Source organism: Sciurus vulgaris, assembly GCF_902686455.1.
Source record: "Sciurus vulgaris genome assembly, chromosome: 17".
In the NCBI taxonomy this organism is placed as follows: Eukaryota; Metazoa; Chordata; class Mammalia; order Rodentia; family Sciuridae; genus Sciurus; species Sciurus vulgaris.
In genome coordinates, this window is record NC_136478.1 from 27,205,585 (window position 1) to 27,230,254 (window position 24,670).

The 24,670-nt window shown below is 57.3% G+C and overlaps 1 protein-coding gene across 1 annotated transcript; it reads left to right on the top strand.

The window, feature by feature from the left end:
- Nucleotides 1–5,030: 5,030 nt before the first annotated feature.
- On the top strand, nucleotides 5,031–23,547 carry CCDC102A (coiled-coil domain containing 102A). The gene is made up of 8 exons (XM_079117897.1): nucleotides 5,031–5,298; nucleotides 11,683–12,411; nucleotides 14,110–14,336; nucleotides 15,740–15,848; nucleotides 17,601–18,161; nucleotides 20,040–20,210; nucleotides 20,971–21,074; nucleotides 23,029–23,547. The coding sequence occupies exons 2-8, from the start codon at nucleotides 11,821–11,823 to the stop codon at nucleotides 23,156–23,158; spliced, it is 1,893 nt and encodes a 630-aa protein (XP_078974023.1). The 5' UTR covers nucleotides 5,031–5,298; nucleotides 11,683–11,820; the 3' UTR covers nucleotides 23,159–23,547.
- Nucleotides 23,548–24,670: the final 1,123 nt, after the last annotated feature.

Here is a 24,670-nt window from a genome sequence, read left to right on the forward strand (position 1 = left end):
GCTCACCATTCAGGTTGGGTTACTTGGGGCAAAGAACCAGAGCTCTCGGAACCTCAGTTTCTTCTCTGTGAGTCGGAGATGATGATGGTGCCCCCTGAGGGCTCGCGCAGGGGCTTGTCAACCATAAGGCCAGCAAAGTCACCGGACGTGCTTCACAAAGCCATTATGATCCGCACACATGGGGAACCTGAAAGCCCAAAGAGGAGGCGACCCGGCCCCAAGTTACCCAGAGGCAGAGCCCTCGGGAAGGCTCCCTGGCAGCAGAGCAAAGCGTGGCTGCACAGTGCAGCTGCAGAGCCCAGAGCCGCAGCTTCTCCTCCAGCCAGGGGGCCAGATAAGCCCGAGGGTGCCAGCCCCGCCCTCTGCAGAGCCCTAAAGGAAGGGGGAGGTGGCTTGAGGGGGAGGCTAGGGGAGGGACAGGGTGCCATCTCTTGCCTGGACCCCAATCCAGACTCCCCAGGGAAATCATGACTCGGGCGGGGAATTTGCTCGGGCTGTCCCCAGAGGAAGACCGAGATGCAGCAGGAGAGAGACCAGAACAGCACCAGCACGCTCTCCCTCCTCTCTGCCCACCCTCATTAGCCCCAGCACAGAGCCCACGGAGGTGGCACGGGCAGCACGGGCAGCACCGGGCGGCTCTGCAGGGAAGGAGCGGGGAGCTGCTCCCGAGGCTGCCAGCCCGGCTGCAGTGCACAGGCTGCAGGCCCCCAGCGCGCCCGCGTCCTGACTCCTGGGCCACGCTCCTGGCTCCTGCCGGGTGGCCTGCCTTCAGCCACTGCCCTTCTTTGTCCTTTGTCATGTTGTGGTACTGAGGATGGAACCCAGTATAAGCTCTCTGGCACTAAGCTACACCCCTGGTCCCTGTCCTTTGGTTTTCTCTGACCATAACCCAGACCTTGACCTCTAGGCCCTTCCTGTCTGAGGTCTCCTGGCATCTCTAGGATTGAATCACCACTATCCTCCTTTCTCACACTATGTGTGAACCTGAACAGCTACTCTCAGGGGCCAGGAGGAGGCCCTGCGCCCCTGACAGCCCCTCTCTGTCCCAGGCTGCACCTGCAAAGCCTCACTGTGTCCCACCTCGGCAATGGGGGCCAGTGACCTAGCCCTACACACCACAGGTGGCACTCACTCCTAGACACTCTCCTGCTCGAAAGCCAACAGTGGCTCCCTATCGCCTTCATCGTCTAGCCCGTCCCACTTGTTTCCACCCAGTTCTGGATGTGCCCATCGCCCTGCTCCCTGACACAGGCAGACCTAAATAGTCCCCTGGTTCCTCTCCACCCGTGGGTCTCAGCTCAACTCCTGCCTCCTTCCCGGAAGGCTTCTCTGCCTCTGTTGCCCCCAAAACATTCTGGAGGCCAGCCTAAGGAGGCACACCAGTGCCCGCTCAGTCCCTCAGACAGGAAGGAGGGCCACGTGGCCGTCCCTAATGAAGTCTCCCCGCGTGGTGGCTGCCTCACCCTGGTGATCGAGAAGAGACTGAAGTGAGATCCCTGGTGGGACATTAGAGCCACTGAGTCACACCACAAACAAGTCATCAACTTTCCGAGTCTTTCTCAGGTTTGGGCCGCCCGGAGCAAGGCTCAGATGAGGGTGAAACGGTCTGTAGCCTCTTTCTAACACTCATTTATAGACCCCCACACCCTTCAGCCTTCTATTAGACTTCAAAAATAAGATATCTGATTTTACATTTTTTATTGTGATAAAATACATGTAACATGAAGTTCATCACGTGAGCCATGTTCAAGCAGAGTTCAGTGGCATTAAGTGCAGTCACACTGTTGTGTAGCCATCACCACTAGCCCTCTCCAGAACTTTCCATCTTCCCAAACTGAATCTCTGTCCCCACTGAACAAAAACTCCCCCTTCGCCCAACCCCAAGGAGACCACCATTCTACCTTTTTTTGATACCAGGGATTTGAACCCAAGGTAGTTCACACCACTGAGCCACATCCCCAGCCCTTTCTGTACTTTATTCAGAGACAGGGTCTCGCTAAGTTGCTGAGGCTGGCTTTGAACTTGAGATCCTCCCCGCCTCAGCCTCCTGAGCCGCTGGGATTACAGGCGCCCGCCTGCCCAGAATTGCATTCTACTTTCTTTCTTTATGAATTTGGTTATTCTAGGGACCTCCCATGAATGAGCGGAATCATACTGGTTTGTCACCTGGCACAATGGCCTTGAGTTTCATCATGGTGGAGCACCACCAGACCGTCTACCCTTTTAATATCCCACCGTATGTATGTGTCACGCTCATTCATCAGATGGACGCATCTGCTGGTGGACACTTGGGCTGTCTCCACCTTTTGGCTACTGGGCTCTGAACAAGGGTGTGCAAACGATGTCCCTTTCCACAAAGGACAATGTCTAGCTAGCTTGAATGGCAGCGTTTGGTTTGCATGCTATTTATTTCCGGTGTGTGCCTGTTCATGGCAACTAGCACAGATTTTTATTTACCCGAGTCACATGAAATAGTCCCTCCGAAACACACATCCCCAAAGTGAAATGACTTCAAGAGAAAAACACCAGTAAATAAGGGCACAAGTGCTTTGTGTTGGTGGCAAAAAGTAGGGGCGTGGGTACAGGAGAGAACCGCTGAGTTGAGGGTGATACTGCGTCAGACAAAAACCCTGCTGTCCTGAGCTGGGGACAGATCCTGTGCCAGAGCCACCGGGAGGAGATGAGCATTGCGTTTGGAGAAGTTGCCATGGAGGTGCCATGTTAGGAACGGGGACAGTGGTGACACTGAGAGTCAGACCCGGGTTCTGAGGATGCCTGGCGTGACTCTGGGCCAGCCTCCTGGTGTCTGGTGTCCCCTTTCCTCTATGAATTGGCGGGGGGCAACACCCAGCATCAGGGTGGTGTGGAACTAGGTGACTCCTGTGAGCTGCCCAGCTCTCACCCTGGTTCTGATTGGGTGGGTCCCCTCCCCCCAACCCCTCACCTCACCCTGTGAAAAAGACACCCCGAGATAATATTTGCTGCTCCGGTCCTAAGAGAGAGGGTCCGGGTGTGGTCAGGGTCCAGCCAGAGGTCATGTACACAACCCAACCTCACCACCTTCCTGGTCCATCCCCACCTCCAAAGGCTCTGGGAAAGGACTCCTGGCACTTGGCTCAAGGCTGTCACTTACCGGCTGAGAGACCCTGTGTCAATCCTGGCCACAAGCCTCTCTGAGCCTTCGTTTTCCCCAGCCTGATGGACTCGTGCCCTGCCAGGCGCAGTGGGCACACCCTGAAATCCAGGCAACTTGGGAGCCCGAGGCAAGAGGCTCTCTGGTTCAAAGCCAGCCTCAGCAACTTAGCAAGGCCCTAAGGAACTTAGTAAGACCCAGTCTCAAAATTTAAAAAAATAAACAAAAATGGCTGGGGATGCGGCTCAGTGGTTTAGTGCCCCTGGGTTCAATCCCTGGTACCAAAGGAAAAAAAAAAAAAAAAAAAGTGTGCCCTAAAACCTGGCCTCCTAGTGCACATCTGTAATTCAGGCATCTTGGGAGGCTGAGGCAGAAGGATGGCAAGTTCAAAGCCACCTGGTCAACTTAGTGAGACCTATCTCAAAATAAAAAATAAAAAGGCATGAGGGTGTAGCTCAGTAGTGGAATGCCTCTGGGTTAAATCCCAGTACCCCAAAGTTTTTAAGAAGTGGATGTCCTTGTCCTGAATTCTTAATGTCCAAGTCTCACAGGTCCAAACTGCACAGGAAGCAAAGCCCAGCACAGTGTAACATGTGCAGATTAGCAATCTGCGTGCTCACCAAACCCCAAACTTGTATTCCCACAAAACCTGTTTCCAGTAGAGTATCAGCTGCTGTCAGCATGCCACCATGCAGAACACAGACACAGCAAATGAATCCACAAGTGAAACTGTAAATCTTGCAAAAAAGTGTGAGATTTCATGAAGTCGATGGGTGCGAGGCCAAGAACCTAGCAGCAGATGACCGCAGAGACAGAGAACAACTGTAAGGAAGTTGACAGACTTTCCAAAAAGAAAAAAAGAAGGGCTCGGCCATCAAAGGATTCAGAGTGATTCTCAGGTTTGAGGAAGCCCTCAAATTTTTGCAGAAAGCATCCTCTAGTTAAAAAAAAAAAAAAAAAGCATTAGAAGGGAAGAATGCTTACATACTCAACTCTTTTTTTTTTTTTTTTTTTTTGTACCGGGGATTGAACTCAAAGGCGATTAACCACTGAACCACATCTCCAATTTAGAGACAGGCTCTTGCTGAGTTGCTTAGGGGGCTCGCTAAATTGCTGAGGCTGGCTTTGAACTCAGGATCCTTCTGCCTCAGCCTCCCCAGTAGCTGAGATTACAGGCATGTACCACCAAGACTGGCCCATACTCAACTTCGTCTGAAAAATAAAGTCTTCAAATATTAGCATTCAATGTCATTCTTTACTCCAACGTGTGCGTGGTTGCGATTACAATATTTTTAGTCATGGGGTACAACAAACATCGTCATTTTTTAGTTTTTCTACGTAATAATGACCCCAGCTCGTTCCCCTCATCTCTGCAAGTTTGGGTCCTCTTTTTAAAATAGAGTCACCTTCAAGCAATCTTCCAGGTACAGCTCCTCTTGCCTGTCAAGACAGACACCATACTCCCAAGACAGGAAGCCTTAAAGGGTTGTGCACATGTCCTCCCGCCCCCAAGCGCCATGGAACATCGGAGAGAAGAATCCACAGGTGGGGCCGGGTCCCCCACTACTCCTTAGAGGAGTAACGTTGATTTGGTCAACGTTTTGCTGTACAAAAAGGGAAACTGAGGCCAGGAGGGCACAGACGCCTTGGCCCACGTCTACTGGGTACCCTCTCTGGCACTAGGAAAAACGCAATTAACGAAAGTCAAGAGTCGCGAAGGGCGCTCCACGTGGGGGCTGGGGACCGCGGTGCCCACTTCTGCCGCGGGACGCCTAGCGAGTGGCTGGCGCTCAGGCAACCTGAGGCTTCTGGAAGCCGAGCCCGGCGGCCCCCGCCAGCGTCGGCCCCCACGGCGAGGGTGGGGCCTCGTCGGGGTCCTGCCGCTCTCCAGCAGGGTCCTCCGCGCGGCCCGCGCCCCTGGCCCCTAGCCCCGCAGCCAGGCTGGAGCCCCCAGCCCAGCGACTCCGCGGGCCGGGGGTCGCACAGGGCCGCGGCTGGCGCTCGCGCCGGGGTCCCCGCCGCCCCCCCTCCGCCTCCCCCCGGGAGGGAGGAGGAGACTCGGCGGCCCTCCCCCGGCCCTCCCGGCGACGGCCGCGGCCAGCACCGTGCCCGCTCCACCCAGCCGCGGCGGGCCCACGTCCGGCGCACGGCCGCCCCGGCCCGAGGTGAGCGGGAACCGCGGGGCGGGACGCGGGGAGTCACCGCAGCGCGGGAACACGCTCGGGCCGCGAGCCTCCCGCGGGAGGGAAGGAGTTAAGTTGCGGGGCGGACTCGGGGAGAGGGGAACAGTGGGGGCGCCCGCAGCAGCCCTCAAACTCCAAGCAGAACTTTCTGGACCCCCTCCCCCGGCGGCTCGCCCACCTCCCTGGGCTCCGGGCCTCTGGCCTCTGGCCTCAGGCGAGAAGGGGTCGGGGGAAAGGAGGCCGCCTTCGGAATGTCGCGGGCGGGGGCCCGGCGGGCGGGGGCGGAATGTGGAACTCTCCCGGGGGACCCAACGTGGTCACCATGGCGAATGCGGGATGGACGGGCGGCACTGGCCAATCAGGGCACGAAGCCCCGCCCAGGCTCGCGGCGGCTGCCAATGGGGGCCTTTGGCTGGGAGGGACCGCAGTTCTTCGGCCCGAGACCCGCCGCCTGCAGCCCGCCGCCCGCCGCTAGGGGGAGCGGGGCAGCGCGCGGGACCTGGGCGGTAGCAGAGGGGACGGCGAAGTGAGGACTAAGGCGACTGGGGAAGCCCTAAACGAACTTCGGGAAGGAGCTGGGGCTGGTGGAGCAACGGCTCTCTGCGAAGAGAAGGGAGTGGATCTCAGTCGCCCCACCATTCTTGGGGTACCAGAGTGCGATGGCGACAAGCCTGTTCCTCGCCCGGGGCCGCAGTTTGCCTACCTTAAGTGGAGACAGTAACCCTATCCCACCCCACTCTCCATAGCGTGGGTGGGGGTTGGATTGGTTCAGATGAGCACACATTCTTCCCACCTGTTAGTTAGATCTTTTTAGGAATCTTATTAATGCCTTTCCCTATCCTGTAGGTAGGGAAACTGAGGCCCTGAGGCCAGGGACCTGCATATATCACTCAGTATCGGTGGCAGAGCTGGGACTAGTGGAATGTCTGCTATATAAGGATGAGTAGTTTAAGGAGTTCCTGAGAGGTCTGGAACTGGGGTCACCCGTGAAAGTGCCCACTCTCCTCCATCTCAGCTGTGCTTGTCCACTGGTGCCGAGGACTCCCATTTTATAGGTGCTCCCAGGGGCATTGTGCCCTTCAGGTAGGCATGACCCAGGAGAGAAGGCAACCAGTCCCAGTACTCCAGCTCCCTGTCCTGGCTTTGTTGCTGGTACACCGTGTGTGGACACGTAGCTGTCCTCCGGACTTCAGTTGCTCCATCTGTAAAGAAAGCGGTTTCATTCTGTAATTAGGATGTCTTTGTGACTCCTTAGTCTGAGATGGGGGGCAGCTGGGAACAGGCCAGGGTGCCCACCGCTGGGCTCAGGTCCAGCCTGGAGACCAGCTTTTCCACCTCCCAGTTTTCTTCTGGAGGTCCAGTGACTGGAGCCTAGTCAGCAGGTCAGAGGGACAGGTGCCCACAGTCTGTGGCCTGACCAGCCTTGGGCCCTGCACTTATCCAATCAGGCTGTCCTCTGTGGTTTCCTGCTGGGCTCTGCTCCCTGCCCGCAGCCAGGCCTGTGGCCATGGGCTTGCCCCACAGTCCTACCTGAAAGGTTCTGGAAGGACATAGGGAGTTTCTGATCTTGGGAGGAGCAGTCAGGGCTGCTGGGCACCCCCATCCCCTCAGCTGGCCCCAATCCAGGTCTTAGCATTGCTCACAACTCTCACTGGATACAGAGACCTATCCAAACATATTCAGGACAAAACACAAGGTCGTCTCCTGTGGGTCAGTTGGCTTTCTTAGGCAAGAGGCCATGAGATCACCCCTGAATGACCATAAGATCACCTTTGATTCTGACCTTGATCACAAACTCGTTCAGACACCTACCTGTCTTAGAGCCTGAGAACTGGCTTCTGATCTTCAAGATGGCTCAACCCTTCCAAACTCTCCCTGGTCACAAGGGGATCCTGACAGTAGCATCTGTCCCTCTTCTGTCCATCAGCCAGGTAGTATCAACAGCAATCTGCTATGAGCTGGGCTCTGCGAGACCATCATGCTCTCAGAGACTTCACAATGTGGCCATGGCCGTGGCTGAAACCCAGGGAGGCACTAGCACTCTGTACACAGAGATCAGGAGAGGCTTCCCAAGGGAGAGGATGCTGGGTTTTGAAGGCTCAGTAGGAGTTTGCCAATGGAGACGGGAGGAGGGAGAGACATTCCAGACAGATTTGTGAACAAGAGGATCTGTCTTTTTCTGTGGCAGGGCTGCTGAGGCTCTAGCCTGTGGTGGGTGAGTGGTGGAGTCAAACATTCTTGCTTCTGTCCTGGGGTTCCCACTCACATCTGCTACCCAGCTAAAAGCATGCAAGATCTTGGTTCATCCTCCTGCCCTTCATCCCATCAGCCAACTTTAAGCAACTGCTGTATGCAGAGCCTGTCCTAGAAGCTCTTGGTTGCCCAAGTGTCCCTTCTGGGTGGGAGGAACCTGTGCTGTAAAATGAGAGGGCAGCCAGCCAGGTCTGACTGTGGAAGGTTACAGGGCTATGCTCCCCAGGTGGGGTGGGGGCTGGGGACATCAAGGCATTTCCTGGAGTGTGGGGCAACTGAACTGGAAGGGATGGGTGGGGGTTTCAGAGAGTGGGAGGGGCACTGGGAAATCGGAGGGTCACCTGAACAGAAACCAAACGTTAAGCAGGAGTAGGACTGCTTGGCGGGGGGGAGGCAGGAGTGGGGAGGGTGGGGGGGGAAGCCTCCCTGGGCCTATGGGTCCCCACCCCCGACCTGCTCCTTGGAGGTGGGGACATCATAAGGGAATCAAGAGGCCACACACACATAGGCCTCCCCATGCACTGAGCCTGGTGGGAAGGAGAAGGGGAGGGTGGGGGGCCACTGCTGGATCCTGGCTGTACAGCTGTGCCTTGTGCCTCTGCTGCATCTGCCTCCCTGTGAGTCCCCAAGCCCGTTATGGAGAGGGTGGCCTTGCTAGGCATGTCTGGCTGCCCTTGGGTCAGGACTTCTGCTGTGCTAGTGGGTGGGCTTCTCCATAAACCACCTGAGGACTTCTGTCCCCACCCATCCCACATGTGCACACACCCCTCCAGGGCCTATAGGGGAAAGGAAGGTGGCTTGTCCCCCAGTCTCCCTGTTCCCACTGCTCTGGCCCCCAGGAAGGGCCCTGCCAGGCGACTGGGAAGGGGACAAGGACTGACTGGAGCCCCACCCCCCCCCGGCATGGGTGCCTGGAAGCCATTAGGGGTCTGGGTGGCACCTGCCCAGTCCGTACACCACAGGCTTGGGATTCCTGGAAGGAATCGGCACCCCCATCCTGGCCAAGCCCCACAATAGGCCTGGCAACTCCAGAGGCAGAGGATGTGGCAGTGCCCCCCTCCCTCCACACTGCTACTTTAGGGGCTACAGGAAGGGCCCAGCAGACGGGCTGGGCCAGCATCACTGTGGCAGAGCTGCTGGGCTGGCACTAGGTTTCCATTGTCCCCTCCCCCTCCCCTCTCCACAGCCGCACGCATTGTTTTTCTTTTCCAAGAACTTCTCCATGTGGAGTTGGGCCAGGAAAATGGGGAGAGGAGGCATTTGCGTGTCTGTGTGTACATGTGAGTGTGTGTGTCTGCTTCTAGGGATGAGGACATCTTTCCCTGTCCTTGTGCCTGTTGCTATGCTGACATAATGTGTGTCTGTGTCTATAGATCAGTTTCTCCAGGTACCCATGTAGTTGTGTGTGCACTCGGGTCTGTGTCCGTGTGTCTTGCGTGTTTATGTGCATGGGATTGCATATGTGTCTGCAAAGGTGTCTCTGTGTGCACAGATATCAGGACACCTATGGGCCTCAAGGCCAGCTGGCCTGCAGGAATCCCTAGGGGTGTCTGGAACTGGGGGCCTAGATCTGTGTGGCTTGCACAAGTGGTGTTGGGCCCAGGACAAGTGTATGTGTATGAAACCAGGTGGTGAGAAGTTAGCAGCAAACAGAATGCTCAGATGTCCCAAACTTGGGGCTCCTAAATCCAGGCTCACACCTAGGGAGCGTCACTCCCTGAGGACCAGGGCCATTTCAAGCAAGTGTCTAGATAAACCCCTCATGGGGAAGTGCTGGGTTGCAGCTAGGCACAGTGGCACTGCCGGTAATCCCAGCTGCTCAGGAGGCTGAGGCAGGAGGATGGCAAGTTCAAGATCAACCTGGGCAATTCGGTGAGACCCTGTCTCAAAGTTTTAAAAACAAATAAGGGCCAGGCCTCAGTGGAAGAGCGCTTGCCTTGCCTGTGCAAGGCCCTGGAAATCCCCAGTACTGCAAGGGAGGAAAGAGTATGAACTCGTTCCTTTACTTCTCTCCCATTGTACAGGGAGGGAAACCGAGGCCTAGAAAGATGCAGAGATTGGTGGCAGAGCTAGGCCTGGAGTACCTGTCTGGTGAAATAGTGAACAAACAGCAAGAGGACTAGAGAAATGTGATACGGTCCCTGAGGAGCCGGGACACAAAAAGCCAGACCTGGGATGCCTGGCTGTCCGGATGAAGGCAAGAACAGGCAGGGCAGTGGCAACTGAAGCCAGCATCTGCCTGGGGACAAGAAGAGGAGAGGGCTGGGGCTGTGTGGGTTTTGTAAGGGAGATATCAGGACGGCAGAACGTGAGCCCGCTTAGAAGACTGGTGGTGCGGACAGTGCGCGGGTGTTCCGTGGGCTGTGGCCCCTTTGCTGTTGAAGAACTGCTGGAGTTGAGGTCCCGCGGGGGTGAAATTGGGACTGAGGCGGGAGTGGAGTTCCGGCTGTTTGGTAATGAACGGGGCACTGGCACCTGTAGGACCAGGCTTGTGTTCTTAAACACCCACTCCGGCTCTTGCTGTGGACAGCGGATTTGAAGGAATTGAAAGTGTGCAGGAGATGGCCAGGCAGGGGCCGCGGGAAGGGGGCCTGTGGCTATTGGATGGCAGCAGCACTTGGGGGTGAGCCTGGGAGCCCACCAGTCGGGCTGAGAGGAGCAGCCAGAGAGGGGGCAGCCCCAGAAAGAACTGGCCTGGAAGATCCAAGCAAGCAAGACGAGCGGTGGGTGTGTCCGAAGCTAGAGAGGCCATGCTGTCATGGTGGGGTGGCCGGTGAGAGGGCCAGGGAGATGGATGGAGTGAGGACAGCAAGTGTGGACCACTTTGTGGCCTTGAAAGGGAGGAGCAAGGGCAGGGAGGGGAAGTGCCAGGACGGACAGCAGCGGGGAGGCCCCGAGAGAGGACAGCATTAGCAGGGTGTGATGGGCAGGGAGGGGTCCTTGGATCCGAGGAGGGAGACCCCGTGTCCTCTGAGGCAGAGAGGATGTGCCATGGCACTGACAGCTTCCCATTCACATTAGACACACCGCCAACAGTGAGGGTGGAGCCTGGAAGGAGGTGGAGGCGCCTGAGTCTACACGCACTGCGGCCCAGAGTCCCACCAGAAAGGGCAGGTCTTAGGGGCAGGTGTGACTAGCCTGATAGGGAAGGAAGAGTGTGGGGTAGTGGGGCATGTTAGGGACAGAGAAGGACAGGCATCTCTTATTTAAAAGAAGAACGTTAGCTGTGCTCAGTAGCACATGCCTATAATCCCAGCGACCTCAGGAGGCTGAGGCAGGAGGATCAAGAGTTCAAAGCCAGCCTCAGCAACTTGGTGGGCACAGGGGAGGCTGAGGTGAGATACAGAGGGTGTTTGCCACCGTGAGAGGTCAGGGAGGGAAGCTACAGTGAAGAAGCCACCCCAGGCCCTCCATAAGATTGGTTTCCATCATTGTTGCCAGTGTGTGTGTTTATTCAACAATCTGCGCTGGCGTTTTGATCTGGATTCATAGACATGGTTGATGGCCATGATTTTCACCTCAAATCTGAGAAAAATAAACGAGGTAATTCTCAAAAACCCCTGGGCATGGTACCTGGCCTGCCGTCAGCCCTTTACAAAATGTCATGTTATGGCACTAGAACTACAACAGTGGCCAAGCCCCAGCCCCTTCCTTAGCAAACTGACAGCCTGGGATGTGGTGGGAGAGCAGACTCCGACACAGCAGCGGATAAGTGTGGTGAGGGAGACCAGGCAGGGGCTGAAGGGCCTGGCCTGCGGGTGGCCAGAGGGCTTCTGGGAGGAGCGGATAGCTCCCATGAGTTTCAGGATGGGAGAGCCCAGTGCAGGAAAGGCAGGCTGCGCCCAGGGTGTGTGAAAGTGGGCTGGTCCTAAAAGCGGTTCAGTGTGAAATGGCACCAGGAGGTCAAGGGCAGCAAATCAAAGCTTCAAATCTGCTGGGCTGCTGCGGGAAGGGACTGGGGTGCATCTGCAGGCCAGTGAGGAAGGAATTTCAGTCACTGGTTGCCCTGGAACACGCCTCCCTCCTCCTGCCTCTGCCTTCCCCTGCCCGGGCCTGTGCCCAATCTTATGGACCTGGGATGATCACCCTAATAATGGTTGTGTACTCCCCCAGGTGCAAGGAGACATCTCTACCCGATGGCCTGGCAAGCAGTGGGTTGCAGTGACCATGCACAGTGGTAACTCCAGGCGTCCCCCGCCCTGCCTCTGAACTAGACCACAAGTTCGAGCCCAGCACCCTCCCGGCTTTGCCATGAGCCACGGGCCGAGTCCTCGGCTGGCCGAGTCTCCGCAGCTATCCAAGGGCAGCCTACTGACCATCCTGGGCAGTCCATCGCCCGAGCGCATGGGGCCAGTCGACTCGCTGCCACCCACGCCACCCAGTGGCACGCCCTCACCTGGGCCACCGCCCTCACTGCCCTTGCCGCCGCCACCCACGCTGCTGGCAGACGGGGACTGGGAGAGCCGTGAGGAGCTGCGGTTGCGGGAGCTGGAGGAGGCGCGCGCGCGAGCGGCGCAGATGGAGAAGACCATGCGCTGGTGGTCGGACTGCACGGCCAACTGGCGCGAGAAGTGGAGCAAGGTGCGCGCCGAGCGCAACCGGGCCCGCGAGGAGGTGCGCCAGCTGCGCCAGCGCCTGGACGCGCTTACCAAGGAGCTGGCAGGCGCGCGGCGCGAGCGCCAGGAGGCCCAGGGAGAGTGCGAGGCGAGGGGCCGCGAGCTGGCCCGGCTTCGGGGCTCCCGGGGCGCCTCAGACAAGACACATGACGGCCCGGAGCCGGATTCTGAGAGGGAGCACGAGCCCGTGCGCGATGTCGGGTCGGAGAGGCCACAAGACAGCCAGGTGCGCGGAGGCCGGAGGGGTTTGGGAGGAGGCGCCAGCGCTGTGCTTGGGTCTGGAAGTGAGTGGGACTGACTGACCTGGCCAGAAGTCAGGGCTGCAAGGAGCTGGTGAGGGCCAGGCCTCCTGGGGGTGGAGTGGTTTACTCCTGCAGGCTGGGCTATGGGTCACCTCCCTTCTGTTGATCCTCAGCCAGGAAAATCCCAAGTTCTGTTGGCCCCTCTAGTCTCACACCTGAGAAGTGAACAGAACCAAAGAATTATCCCCTTTGACCAGCAGGACAGGAATTCCACAAAGTCAGGATTAGTAGCAGAGCTGAATCTATTCATTTGTCAAATTTGAATGGAGAGGGGATACACCGATCTAAGCTGAGGGTGGGGCTTTTAGGGCACTAGGAGCAGCAGAGGAGGTCCCTGACCCAGGCTGGGTGGGGGGTGGTGGCAGGTTCACAGAAGCTTTCTTGGAAGAGGCCACATTTTAGCTGAGACTAGGAAGATCTGTGGGAATTAGCTATGCAAAGTGCCAGATGGCATTCCAAGTGATGGAAACTAGAAAGGTCCAGAGGCTGGGAGGGCCTGGTGGGTTTGGGAATGGCAACAACCACCCCCTGGACCAGTGCCTTGGCCCAGCACCTCCGCCTGCTAAGCACTGCCCACAGTTACCTGCTGAGGACCCAGGGCACAGGGAGGGGTCAGAACCAAGGTCCGAGCTGATGACTAGAGTTGCTGGGGCTTGAACTCAAGCCGTCTGGCTCCAGAGTCCATGCTAATAATCAGTACAGCTGGGCATTATGGTAGGAAAGGAGGGCAGCCTCTCTGAGCCTGTTTCCAGAAGGCCACCTGAGGCATGTCCTGATTCAGCTCCCCAGTTCCAGCCCCAGACACCCCCTTTCCAGGCGAGCGTCTCGGCTGCCCCTCCTCTGGTCTAGCCATGTCTCTGTGGCCTAGAGTGGGCACTGCTACCTCCCGGTGACCGAAGTCTCCTCTCCCAGGTCAGCCTGGTGTTTGGAGAAGGTGTCCCTGCTCCTGATTGGGACCTCCCAGCGCTGTTCCTGCCTAATACTCCTTCTGGTTATCATCACAGTCCAGGAGGCTGTGGGGACAGTGGGGAGAGGACAGGTCCTGCAGTCTGAGCTTCACTCCTAACAGCCTCTTCTGTGTGCTGTGACCCAGAACGAGTCCCTTCCCTGCCCTGTTTATTTGTGAAAAGGGGGTTTGGACCAGGTGGTGTCCAGGGCACTCCACTCAGGCAATCTGAGATCCAGGAGGAGGAAGAGATCACCCTCAGGGACTCCTCAAAGCCACTGATCTCCACATGCCTCAGTGTCTGCCCCCAAAAAATAGGACTGGAGAGCTGGACTCCCTGGAGGAAATCCGTTCCTAAGCCTTGGGAGGAGTCTGCACTTGAGTGTTGGTTCTGACCAGTGCTGCCGTATGTTTGTGTACTCCCAGTGACAGGAAACTCAGCACCTTTCCTGGGGAATCCTCCAGAATTCAGGAAACCTTGGTGTCTGACTGAGGTGAAGGGTGTGTCCCTCTTCCCAGAGATTAGAAGGCAGGCAGCAGAAGAAGAACCAGGGCCAAGAGATACTGTGTGGCTTTCCCAAGCTGATCCCAGACCAGGGTCTGAGACAAGCTGCAAAAAAGCCTCCAGGGCTGGAGCTCAGTGGCCCTGGAGCAGCCTCCGCCTTGGTCCCCACAGGAGCTGGATCTGGTGGAGAACCTCCTGAGGAGCAGACCCGAGGAGCCCGAGGGCAGCTGGGAGGCTCGCAGCGTGGGCTCTGGGGGCCCTCGGGGCAGCTCCGGCCGCCAGGAGCGTAGCCGGCTACCCTGGGAGGACGCAGCCAGCACCGAGGAGGACACCTCCAAGCTGACCGCCCTGCGCCTGCGGCTGGATGAGTCCCAGAAAGTGCTGCTCAAGGAGCGAGAGTGAGTCGGAGGGCAGGCAGGGACGGGGGCTGGGCTGGGCTTCCAGAAGGAAAGTCAGTGTCACAGAACCTGAGACTGCTGAGGTACAGGCACTATTCAGGCCTATTTAGCATTGGATTTTGGAGGCCCCAAGGCAGGTTTTTCTTTATTCATTCTAATAACACATCTTGGACATCTCTGGACCAGGCACTGTGCTCAGTCCTAATGATGTGGCCATAAATAAGACAATTCCCTGCCTTCCTGGCACTCGTGTTCTGGTGGGGGAGAGAGCGCTGCGGGCAGAGGTGACAGCAGGGAGGTGTTGAGAAGTGCTCCTTTTGGCTTGGTGAGGGGGTTGGGGGTGTGAATGCATCTGGAGGTCCAGAGACAGGTCTGGGCTGGATGTAGAAAAGCAAGAGTCATCAGCCAGTAGGTGCTATTGAAAGCTGGGGACCAGTGAGTCAGAGGAGTGGGTGTGGACAGGGGGAGGTCCATGATGGATCCCTGGAGCCAGCCAAGTTAAGGTCAAGTTTAGAGGTCAGTTAAAGGAAGGGGGAAATAGCAAAGGAGATGGGAGAAGGGAGCCAGTTCAGGGAAAGGGTGACCAGAGGAACCAAGAGAAACTACACAGAGAATAGATGGTCAGCTGATCAATACCAACAGGATGGAGCACTGAACATTGGGTTTACAGCATGAAAGTCCCCAGAGGCCTTGATGAGGGCAGTTTAGAGGGCACAAGCCTGATGCTAATGCATATGCTTCAACTTTGCTGTCCTTAAGTTAAATATGCAGTGTGATCTGTCTACCCACCTGATCTTATTTTTAAAAGTAAACATAGGAGCTGGGGTAGCTCAGAGGTGGAGTGCTTATGTAGCATGCACGAGGCCCTAGGTTTGACCTCCAGCCCCACAGCGGTTAAAAAATCCATAATGTGGGGCTGGGGAGATAGCTCAGTCGGTAGAGTGCTTGCCTTGTAAGCACAAGGCCCTGGGTTTGATCCCCAGCACCCCCAAAAAAAAAATCCAAAATGCCTTTGTGAAGAGGAAGGCCATGGTGATACTTCTGTAGATCTTGCTGCTTCTTTGGCCAAGGAATGCCAAAAGTGACCAGCAAACCACAGAAGCTAGAGAGAGGCCCTGAAACAGGCACCTTCTCACCGCCCGAGATAGGCCCACCTCTGCCAGCACATGATGTTGGACTTGAAGCCTGCAGATCTGAGAGAGAATAAATTGCTGCTGTTTAAACCAGAAATACCAAACAAAACCAACCTAATGGTAATGGATATAGCTCAATGGCGGAGGACTTGTCTGGCATGTACAGGCCTGGGTTCAATCCCCAGCACTGCCAAAAACAAGATCAACCTACTGTCCTAACTGAAATAGAAAATATAGTCATTCGCCTGCCCCTTCCTGTTCCTTTCCCAGGGATAAGATGGCTCTGAGCAGGAACATCGAGAAGCTGGAGGGGGAGCTCAGTCAGTGGAAGATCAAGTATGAAGAGCTGAGCAAGACCAAGCAGGAGATGCTCAAGCAGGTGAGTCAGAGACAGTTGGCTTCCTGGAAGTGGCAGAGACACGCTGTTGAATCTTGGGAGCTGGGACGGGAGACGATAGAACATGTTCATTCATGGTCCGGAGATTGGGGCAGGCCGGTAGGTACCTTCAGGAGGTCACCTTGTGGAAGCCAGGGACAGGGAGGCAGCAGTAAAGAGACACATAATGTCATGAGACACAATGGAGCGTGGACCAGGAAGGGCCTCTCTAAAAGGACATTTGAGGCAAGACCTGAAAGGGTTAGAAGAAGCCATCTTTGAGAAGGGATGGGAGCAGCCGTTCACAGTAACTGCAGACATCCTGTGGCCAGAACAAGCCTAGAGAGTGAAGAACACAGAGGAGGCCCGTGTGGCTGGAGAGTAGTGAGAGGCGAGGCCACAAAGTGGTCTAGATCTCACAGGACAAAGACGAAGGAGTGGTCAGTGTGATGTTCTCTGGGTGCCTGGTGTGTGCCGAACGTCGTGGCAGTCAAGGGAACTGGGCCCTCACATCCCCATATTACAGATGAGGAAACTGAGGCTTCTTAGAGGGGAGTGGACCACTGCAGTAAGAGGTCTCAGGAGAGGCTGGGCTACCACTTCTGCCTCCTGTGCAGACCTCAGTGGCCACCAGGGGGCACAGCCAGCCCAGGAAAGCCCTGCTGGATCCACTGGGTTTCCAGAGGTAGGAGGATGTGGGACACCTCACAACCTGAAGCTCTGCCCTGGAAGAGGCTGGTCATCCCGTAGACCCTCTTAGGGAAGCTCCTAAAAGACCAAGTACTGGACCCCTCCCTTCTGTCCTGAATCATCCGTCACCTTTGGGGCTTGAGTGCAGGACCTACCTCGTGAATCTTTTCACCTTGTGAAGTGCAGATCACTTGAAGAAAAGTGAATGAAACACAGATACACAGTTTAGCAGAAAACTGTCTCTTTTGCATCTGGGACCCTTTGCTTGGTCTGATGTTTTGAGCCTCATTCTCTGGCCGGTGTAAAGCAGCAGTGTGTTGGGTTCTGCTGGTGCCAGCGCAGACTGGTAGTATTTTAAAAGCACCCCAAGCAATCCTGATGCGCTGCTCACAGAGTAGGGTTTGGATCAGTGCTTGCTGAGGGTCGCTGTACCACGGCCAAGCAGGGACACGGGCAGGAGACAGACGCGCTCCTTGTCCTCCCGACTGGCAATTCCAGTGGGCCACTAGGCCAGGTGGCCAGGAGAGGCCTCCCCAAGGAGGGGGCCTTTAGGCTATGGCCTGAGGATAAAAAGAGCCAGTCCTGCGGAATACCTCAGAATGTTCCAGGCACACATGTGCAGGGGCTGCATTATAGGCAGGAACTCAGTGTGTTCAAGTAATCACGGGGAAGGAGGTGGGAACTGAGGTTGAGGAAAAGCAGAGAATCCACTTGTGCAGGGCTCATGACATCACAGGAGCTGGATTTTGTCCCAAGCTCCCTGGGAGCCATTGACGGGGATCTTGGTCTTAGAGGCATCCAGCTGAATTTAGCTCTCTTCACAGCTCACTCTGGGGCACAGTCCTAGAGCATGACTGGGAGGGCCAGGTGGACAGGGGGGTCTCGATGGTAAGGAGGCCGGAAGGGACGGACAGTGGAAGTGGCAGAGTGGTCAGTCAGGATCCGTCTGGACCCCGCTCCACATTTGGGCCCGGCCTGGGGCTCTGTGAGTGCTCCTCCCCAGACCTGGTTTTGGGATGGATCCTGGTGGTTTTCTTGTAAACAGGCTGGGCGATATCCTTGCAGCTCAGCATCCTGAAGGAGGCACACCAGGACGAGCTGGGCCGCATGTCCGAAGACCTGGAGGACGAACTGGGTGCGCGGTCCAGCATGGACAGGAAGATGGCCGAGCTGAGGGGCGAGGTGAGGGGCCCGGGGCCCGGGGAGCAGGGCCCTGCCTCCATCAGCCAGTCGCAGGGAACAAGCAGGAGCCACACCCCCAGGCCCCCACACAGGGACCAGAAGCTCCTCCACATCCTGCACAGCATGGGAGACGCTCGGCTTAAATATAGCCGCTGCAGCTGGATCTGGCTTCCTGCAGCCAAAAACGGCTCCCGGAGGTGGTGGGGCATCCAGCCTGGCCCTCCTCGCCCCTCCTGCCAAGGCTCACTCTGTCCTGTGCGTTGCAGATGGAGCCGCCGGGAGCGCCTGGAGACGGAGAAGCTGGGCCTGGAGCGGGAGAACAAGAAGCTGCGGGCTCAGGTCGGGGACCTGGAGGAGGCCCTGGCCCGGCGGCGGCGGCAGACAGCCAGCGCCCTGGACTGCGACCTGCGGGCCAGTCAGGCCGCACTCTTCGAGAAGAACAAGGTGGGGCAGGAGCGGCCGCAGCCAGGGCCTCCCCTGCCGTGAGCCAGGCCTGTTGCTCAGCACTGTACAGGCTGAGCCTCCCTGATCCAAAAAACCAAAATTTAAAATGCTCCATGATCCAGAACTTTCTGATCCATCCACATGTAGAAAATCCCACACCTGACATGATGGGTCACAGTCAAAACAGGTACACTAAAAAATTGTATAAAATTATGTTCACCCTCTGTGAATGAGGTATATGAGGAGTAGAAGAAACAAATTAATTTCATGTTTAGGCCTGGTGTGGTGGTGCACACCTGTGAACTCAGCAACTCAGGAGGCTGAGGCAGGAGGATCACAAGTTTGAGACCAGCCTCAGCAACTTAGACCTTTGTCAAAATTTAAAAATTGAAAGAAATAGGGATGTTGGTAAAGCACCTCGAAGTTGAATACCTAATACCAAAAAAAAAAAAAGAAAAATTATGTTTAGGCGTGGGTCCCATCCCCAAAATACCTCATTGTGTACATGTAAATATTCCAAAATTTGAAATATGAAACACTTTTGGTCCCAAGCATCTTGGATGAGAGAAGCTCAACCAATAGCTGCTTTTACCGTTATACTGCTCAACCCCCTGTATGATAGACCAGCCACATCTACTGAGCACCTACTGTGGTCAGGCCCAGTGATAAACCATAGCAGCTGCTTGAATTGAGCATCTGCTTATGTGCTGGGAACCCAGCCGTGAACAGACAGATGCGGCCCACCTCCCCACCCCTCGAGGAGCTGGGAGCTCAGGGGATGCAGGCGTGTTCTCACTGTCCCCTGCGCTCATGCTGCTCACAGCTCCATGGTTGTGGTGGGAAGAGGGGATGCCCAGGAGCCGAGCTTGAGCCCAGGGTCCTGGAAAAGCTCCCCAGAGTCAGTGGGGTTTGAGCTGAGTCTTCAAGAAGAGTAGATGTTAACTGGTGAACCAATTTGGTGGGGATGGGGAGGAGAGAACTGGGACATGGACTTCAGAGGAATGAGAAGGCCAACAGGGCTGGAGGGGAGTGAGCACGGGGACCCAGAGTACATGCGGCAGGAGGTGAGCCGGGCACAGTGGCTCACGCCTGTAATTCCAGTGACTCTGGAGGCTGAGGCAGAGGATCGCAAGTTTGAGGCCAGCTGGGCAACTTGGCAAGACTCTGCCTCAAAATAAAAAGGGCTGGGAATGTAGCCCAGTGGTAGAGCACCCTGGGTTCAGTCCCCAGGACCACAGAAAAGAAGTCATAAATAAAGTAGGTGGTGAGTGTGAGCAGGCTAGTGCCCACTGTGCTGGGCGAGGGGCCGTGGCGGCAGACCAGTGGGGACGCCGTTGCCACTCCCAAGGAAGCGAGAAATGGTGGAGCGCGGGCCCGATGGGCTGGTGGAGAGAAAGGACACTGCCATTTTGCAGAAGGGAAAGCAGATTCCAGCCCTGAGGGATGGGCATCTTTGCTGGCTGGTCCTCCTCTTCCCAGCCACCCTGCCTCTGCCTCCTTTTCCTCAGTGCCTGCTCCTCAGCTTTACTCATCCTCAGACCCAGGACTGCAAATGCCTCGTGTCCCTCCTCAGAAATCCTGCCCTGCAGCTCCAGCATCTGCTGGGCACCTTCAGGGCACCTCAGTTCCATGTCTAAAGTGGGGCCAGGTGCTCCACGCCTCAGCCTTCTCCTTCCTGGCCTCCCTAGAGGCACCTCCACTGCTCTCCAGACCATAATGCTGTGTGTCAGCAGCAGGTGGGGGATGCTGGGAAGAAGAGCCACCCCACGTCCCTGGAGCTGCCTGACCCGTCTCGGACTCTGACTCTGACCCTGACTCGGACTCCCTGGCACAGTGCCCACTGTGACAGAGTCCTCCCTGTCCCACCCCCACCCCCAGGAGCTGGCAGACCTGAAACACGTGCACGGCAAGCTGAAGAAACAGCTGCAGGAGAAGGTGGCGGAGCTGGCGCATGCCAGCCGGCGGGTGGAGCAGCACGAGGCCGAGGTGAAGAAGCTGCGGCTGCGGGTGGAGGAGCTCAAGAAGGAGCTGGCTCAGGCCGAGGACGAGGCAAGTGCCGCGGCTGAGCAGCTGCAGCTTCCGGGAGGAGGGGGGCTCCAGGGCCCTGCGCGCTCCAGGCTGGGGCCCTGCGGCCTGGCACGCGCTCCTGTCAGTCAGTAGGTGAGTGATCGGCAGATGCATGGACAGGCGCTGGGGCAGGAGGGTGGGAGGAGCAAGGACCAGGTATGGCAGGTGAGTGGAGGAAGGACGAGGGGTGGGTGGGCGAGTGGAGAGCTGAATGGAAGGACAGAAGGAGGCTTCTGTGGATGGACGAACAGATGGGTAAAGGACGAGGTGGACAGATGGACAGGAGGAGGGAGAGTGGGTAGAGACGCTCAGACAGCACCTGTCTGACACTGGAGGAAGGATGGGTGGACCTCGGCATGCAGACAGATGGTACCTGGACGCAGATAGCTGGACGGCTGACTGCCTCCGTGGGCAGAAGGATGAATGGACGGGGAGGAGGGAGGGCTGATGGGAGATGGCGTGTCCCTCAGTGGACAGAGGGGTGCTGGTTAGATCTGTGATGGTGAAAGGAGTGGGCACTGCATGGGCAGATGCAGGCCAAGGGGGACAGGCAAGTGGATGACTGGATCAGTGACCAGGAAGGGAGAGGATGATGGATTTGGAGGGTCACAGCAGTGACGGAGAGGACCTCAGGCCAGGCCTTGGGAGCAAACACAGTCCCGCAGTGGAGCGGAGGAGTGTCTGGGCCTGGGCTGCCCCCACCCACGGGGACCCTTGTGCTCTTGTCCCTGCCCACCCTCAGCTGGACGAGGCCCACAACCAGGCGCGTAAGCTACAGCGGTCCCTGGATGAGCAGACGGAGCAGAGTGAGAACCTGCAGGTGCAGCTGGAGCACCTGCAGTCCAGGTAGGCCAGCAGGAAGCAGCTGCGGGAGGGTCCGCGCTGGGGTGCAGCCAGGCCTCGACGCCCACCAGAGCCAGGGGGCAGGTGGAGGAGGAGGGGTCCTGGGGCCCGAATCCTGTCCCTTCCAGGCCGGAAGGGCCAGGACCAGGAAACCAAGGGGGGTGCAGGAAGCCAGCCAGCTGGGGGCCTGGAATTGTCTTGTAGCAGGCAGGCTGCGGGTGGGGCGGAAGGGCAGGAAGCCGGCTAGAGAGGCCAGGCCCAAGGAGCAGAGCCCTGGGGGTGCTCGCAGGCCCAGGCATCACGGACAGAGGGAGCCCCGTGATCTCAGGGCTGGGCACTCCAGACCAGCAGGGATCTGAGAGGCCAGGGATGACAGAAGGCCCTACCCCTGCCAGCAGGACCGGTAGCCCCACAGTGAGACCAGAGGATCACTGCGGGGCGCACTCCCCTCCCTCCCCACGCCCTCTGAGATCCGCACCTCCCTGTGCTTCCCTAATGCCAGGAGATGGCAGAGAAGCTCAGGGCCAAGCCCTGCCCACTGCACAGCTAGGAGGCCAGAGGGGTGCCATGGCCACAGGACTGACCAGCATCCTTCCCTGTGCCCAGCACTGGCCAAGCCCTCGCCTGCCTTCTCTCACCTGCAGCCAAGCTGCCTGGGTAGTGGGAAGCTCCATGCTCTGTGCTGAGGAGCTGCGTTGTCTTGGGTCAGTTTCCTCCGTCTGTAAAATGGGGGTGATAGTAGTTATTACCTCTTGGCCACTGGGAGAGTTAAATGGGCTGATTCGTGCTTACGAAAGCTCCTGGCACAATACGTGCTGAGTAATCTGAGCTGCTGCTGTTACTACCACTGTTACTACCATGGCCGCCAGCCCTGAGGAGCACGTGTGTGTGGGTTAGATACTGTGCCACACGCAGTGAGTCCCTTCTGAAAGAGGAAGGGAGAGATCTTTTTTCCTAGGGGGCTGGTAGAGGAAGAAACTAAGACCCAAGAGAGAAGTCCTTGCACAGCTACACAGCTGGCGGGTGGCCGGGTGGATCACCCCCTGTCATCGGCACCCATATTTGTTGAGCATGTATTATGTGCTGAGAGCTCATGGCCGAGAGTCCAGGCTTTGGACAGCGGTGTGCTGTGGCTGGCTGAGCCCTGGTTACCTCATCTTCCTGAGTCTGGGTCAGGCCCAACGTGGCGGGCTCTGCCCGTGCTGCCACTGCGCATACCCCTCCGAAGGCCACCTCATCTCGGGCTTCCCGCAGTCTCCGCCACGTTCTTCAGGAGCCATAAACTCCCCAAAAGGCAGGTGGGCTCTGCTTCGCCTCCCAGGCGCCTCCCTGGGGACCAGCAGGGCCACCCAGCACCGCTGCTTCACTTTAGTTTCCAACTTTTTATACTTTAATGTTCCGGGGACAGCTCAGTAAATCACCGCGAGGTAATGGAGCCCCCGCCCGCGCCCCTCCTGCCTGTTAATAATTCATGCCTTCCAGTAAGCTGCGGCCAGGCGGCCACCCGGGCGGGGGAGGGGCACTTCCTCCATCAGCCCTTCTTAGGGTCCACGTTGGTCTTGTACATCTGGTTTTAGGGATCTTGATGTGAGGAACTAGGGCAGCCTTGGGAATGTGCGGGGCTCAGGCCCCCCAAACCCTGCTCCTCCTGCTCTCGGAGTTTGCCCGGGACCCCACCCCAGCAGCGTGCCCTCAAGACCCAAAGCCCACGCTCAAGCCCAGCCCCACTGCCGCCTTCCCGGGACTGGGGAAGTCACTCAGTCACTCAGCGTCTTTGGGCCTCAGTTTCTTTGTCTATAAATAGACATGACAGTAGCTCCTCCCTCCGTCTCAGCCACAGCAGAGGTCACACAAGGTGCTGGCAGCTGTCAGGGCCTGGGGAGGCTGGGTGCTGTCAGCCCAACTGCGGCCAGTCAGGAGGCGGCAGACTCCCACTGACCTGTCACTCCGCCCCCAGGCTCCGCAGGCAGCAGCAGAACGCCCCCCTCTTCGGGAAGATCCGCAGCACCCGCTTTGGCACTGAGGAGGCGGGGGATGGAGCCAGTGACCTCGATGAAGACGAGGACCTGCAAATCCAGGTGGCCTAGACCCTTCCAGGGCTGGGCAGGACCAGCCACAAGCCACAGACCCCGGGCTGCCTGTGGCTGCGGAGGGTCCAGTCACTGCCCCTGCCACGGACCACTTCCTGCTCTTCCAGGGAGGCACCGCCGTCCCCCCGAAGCCTGGGGAAGGAGAGCCTGTCTTATGTGCATATTATATATATGCCCAGGGCTGCTTGGGCCCCTTTGGTTTTATAAACACAGGGCCACTAAAGGCCCAGTCCAGATGACCCAGCATCCAGGACCTATGCGGGGTGGAGCCTGTCTGGGCAAGGTTGCTGGGGTCCCCACCGGGCTGCCTTGGTGGTCCAGCAGGAGCTGATCATAACAATGCCATGAGCCCAATCTTTTGTAATAAATGGAGTTCAAGTTCTTGGGGTCAGAGTCCTAAGAGTGTGGCAGATACAGGAGGGACCTGGGGGTCAGCGTCAGCCTGCACCGGACACTGAACCAGAGCTCAGGAACATCGAGTGATGGAATGAAGGAAGGAATGGACATGGGAGCTGGAAGGAGGAATGCAGTGCACAGCCAACGTGGAGATGTGGAGTCTTCAGTTCTGGTACCTGATAGTTCCAGTTTCTACTTTGGTCCTCACTGGCTGTGCAATCTCAGGGAAGTTACTTGTCCTCTCTGAGCCTTAATTTCTCCAACTGTAAGTTAAGCTGTCTCACAGAGTGGTCAAGAGAATTAGATGAGTTTCTTCAGAGCTCAGTAAAGGTTAGTAGTTATTACAGTGCTTGGAGGTCTGCCCTGGACAAGGGGCGGGGGGGGGGCGGGATTTGCCAGCTGAGTATAGGGGGTGAAGTTCAGGTGATTAGATGGCAGTTCACCCAGAGGTAGGTGGGCACACAGTAAATAATGAACACTTTCTCTCAGCTCTGCTCTAGGGAGTAGTAAAATTACAGGTAATTTTATTTTATTTTTGATGTTTAATTTCAGAACCTTCTATAGCCAGCAAATTATGTTAAGTTTGACAGGAATGGTTATCAGGAACACAGCAGCAGATACTTTTGAACCTCTTGAAGTCCAGGGTCCCCCAGGGGACCTGCCTCGGGGGATGAGGTGCCCTGGATGGATTCTGAGCACCAGGGCTTGCTCCAGGGCTGTGCTAGAGGCTGATCCAGCCCAGCCCGGGGCTCCCTGCCAGGGGTGAGGAGCTGTGTTCAGTGACTCTCTGAGTATGGCCCAATCATGAAGTACTGGACCCCAGTACTGTGGCCTCGGGGACACCACTGGCCTGAGAGGAGAGCAGAGGTGGGCCCAGGAGCCCAGCTGGCAGCTGGCCACTGTGGCAGAACACTTGTCCTTGTTGCTAAGCCTCCTAATGATGCGCCAGAGGCCCCAGGTCCCCTCCTGGGCCCCACAGGGCAAAAAGCAAGTGAGGGAGAGAGTCAGTCCTGGAAGTCCCCTGGATGGCTCTCTGCCCCTCAACCCCCATCCTGTAACCAGCACCAGCAGAAAAGGGACCATTTCCTGCCAAACAGGAAGTGGGCCTGAGAA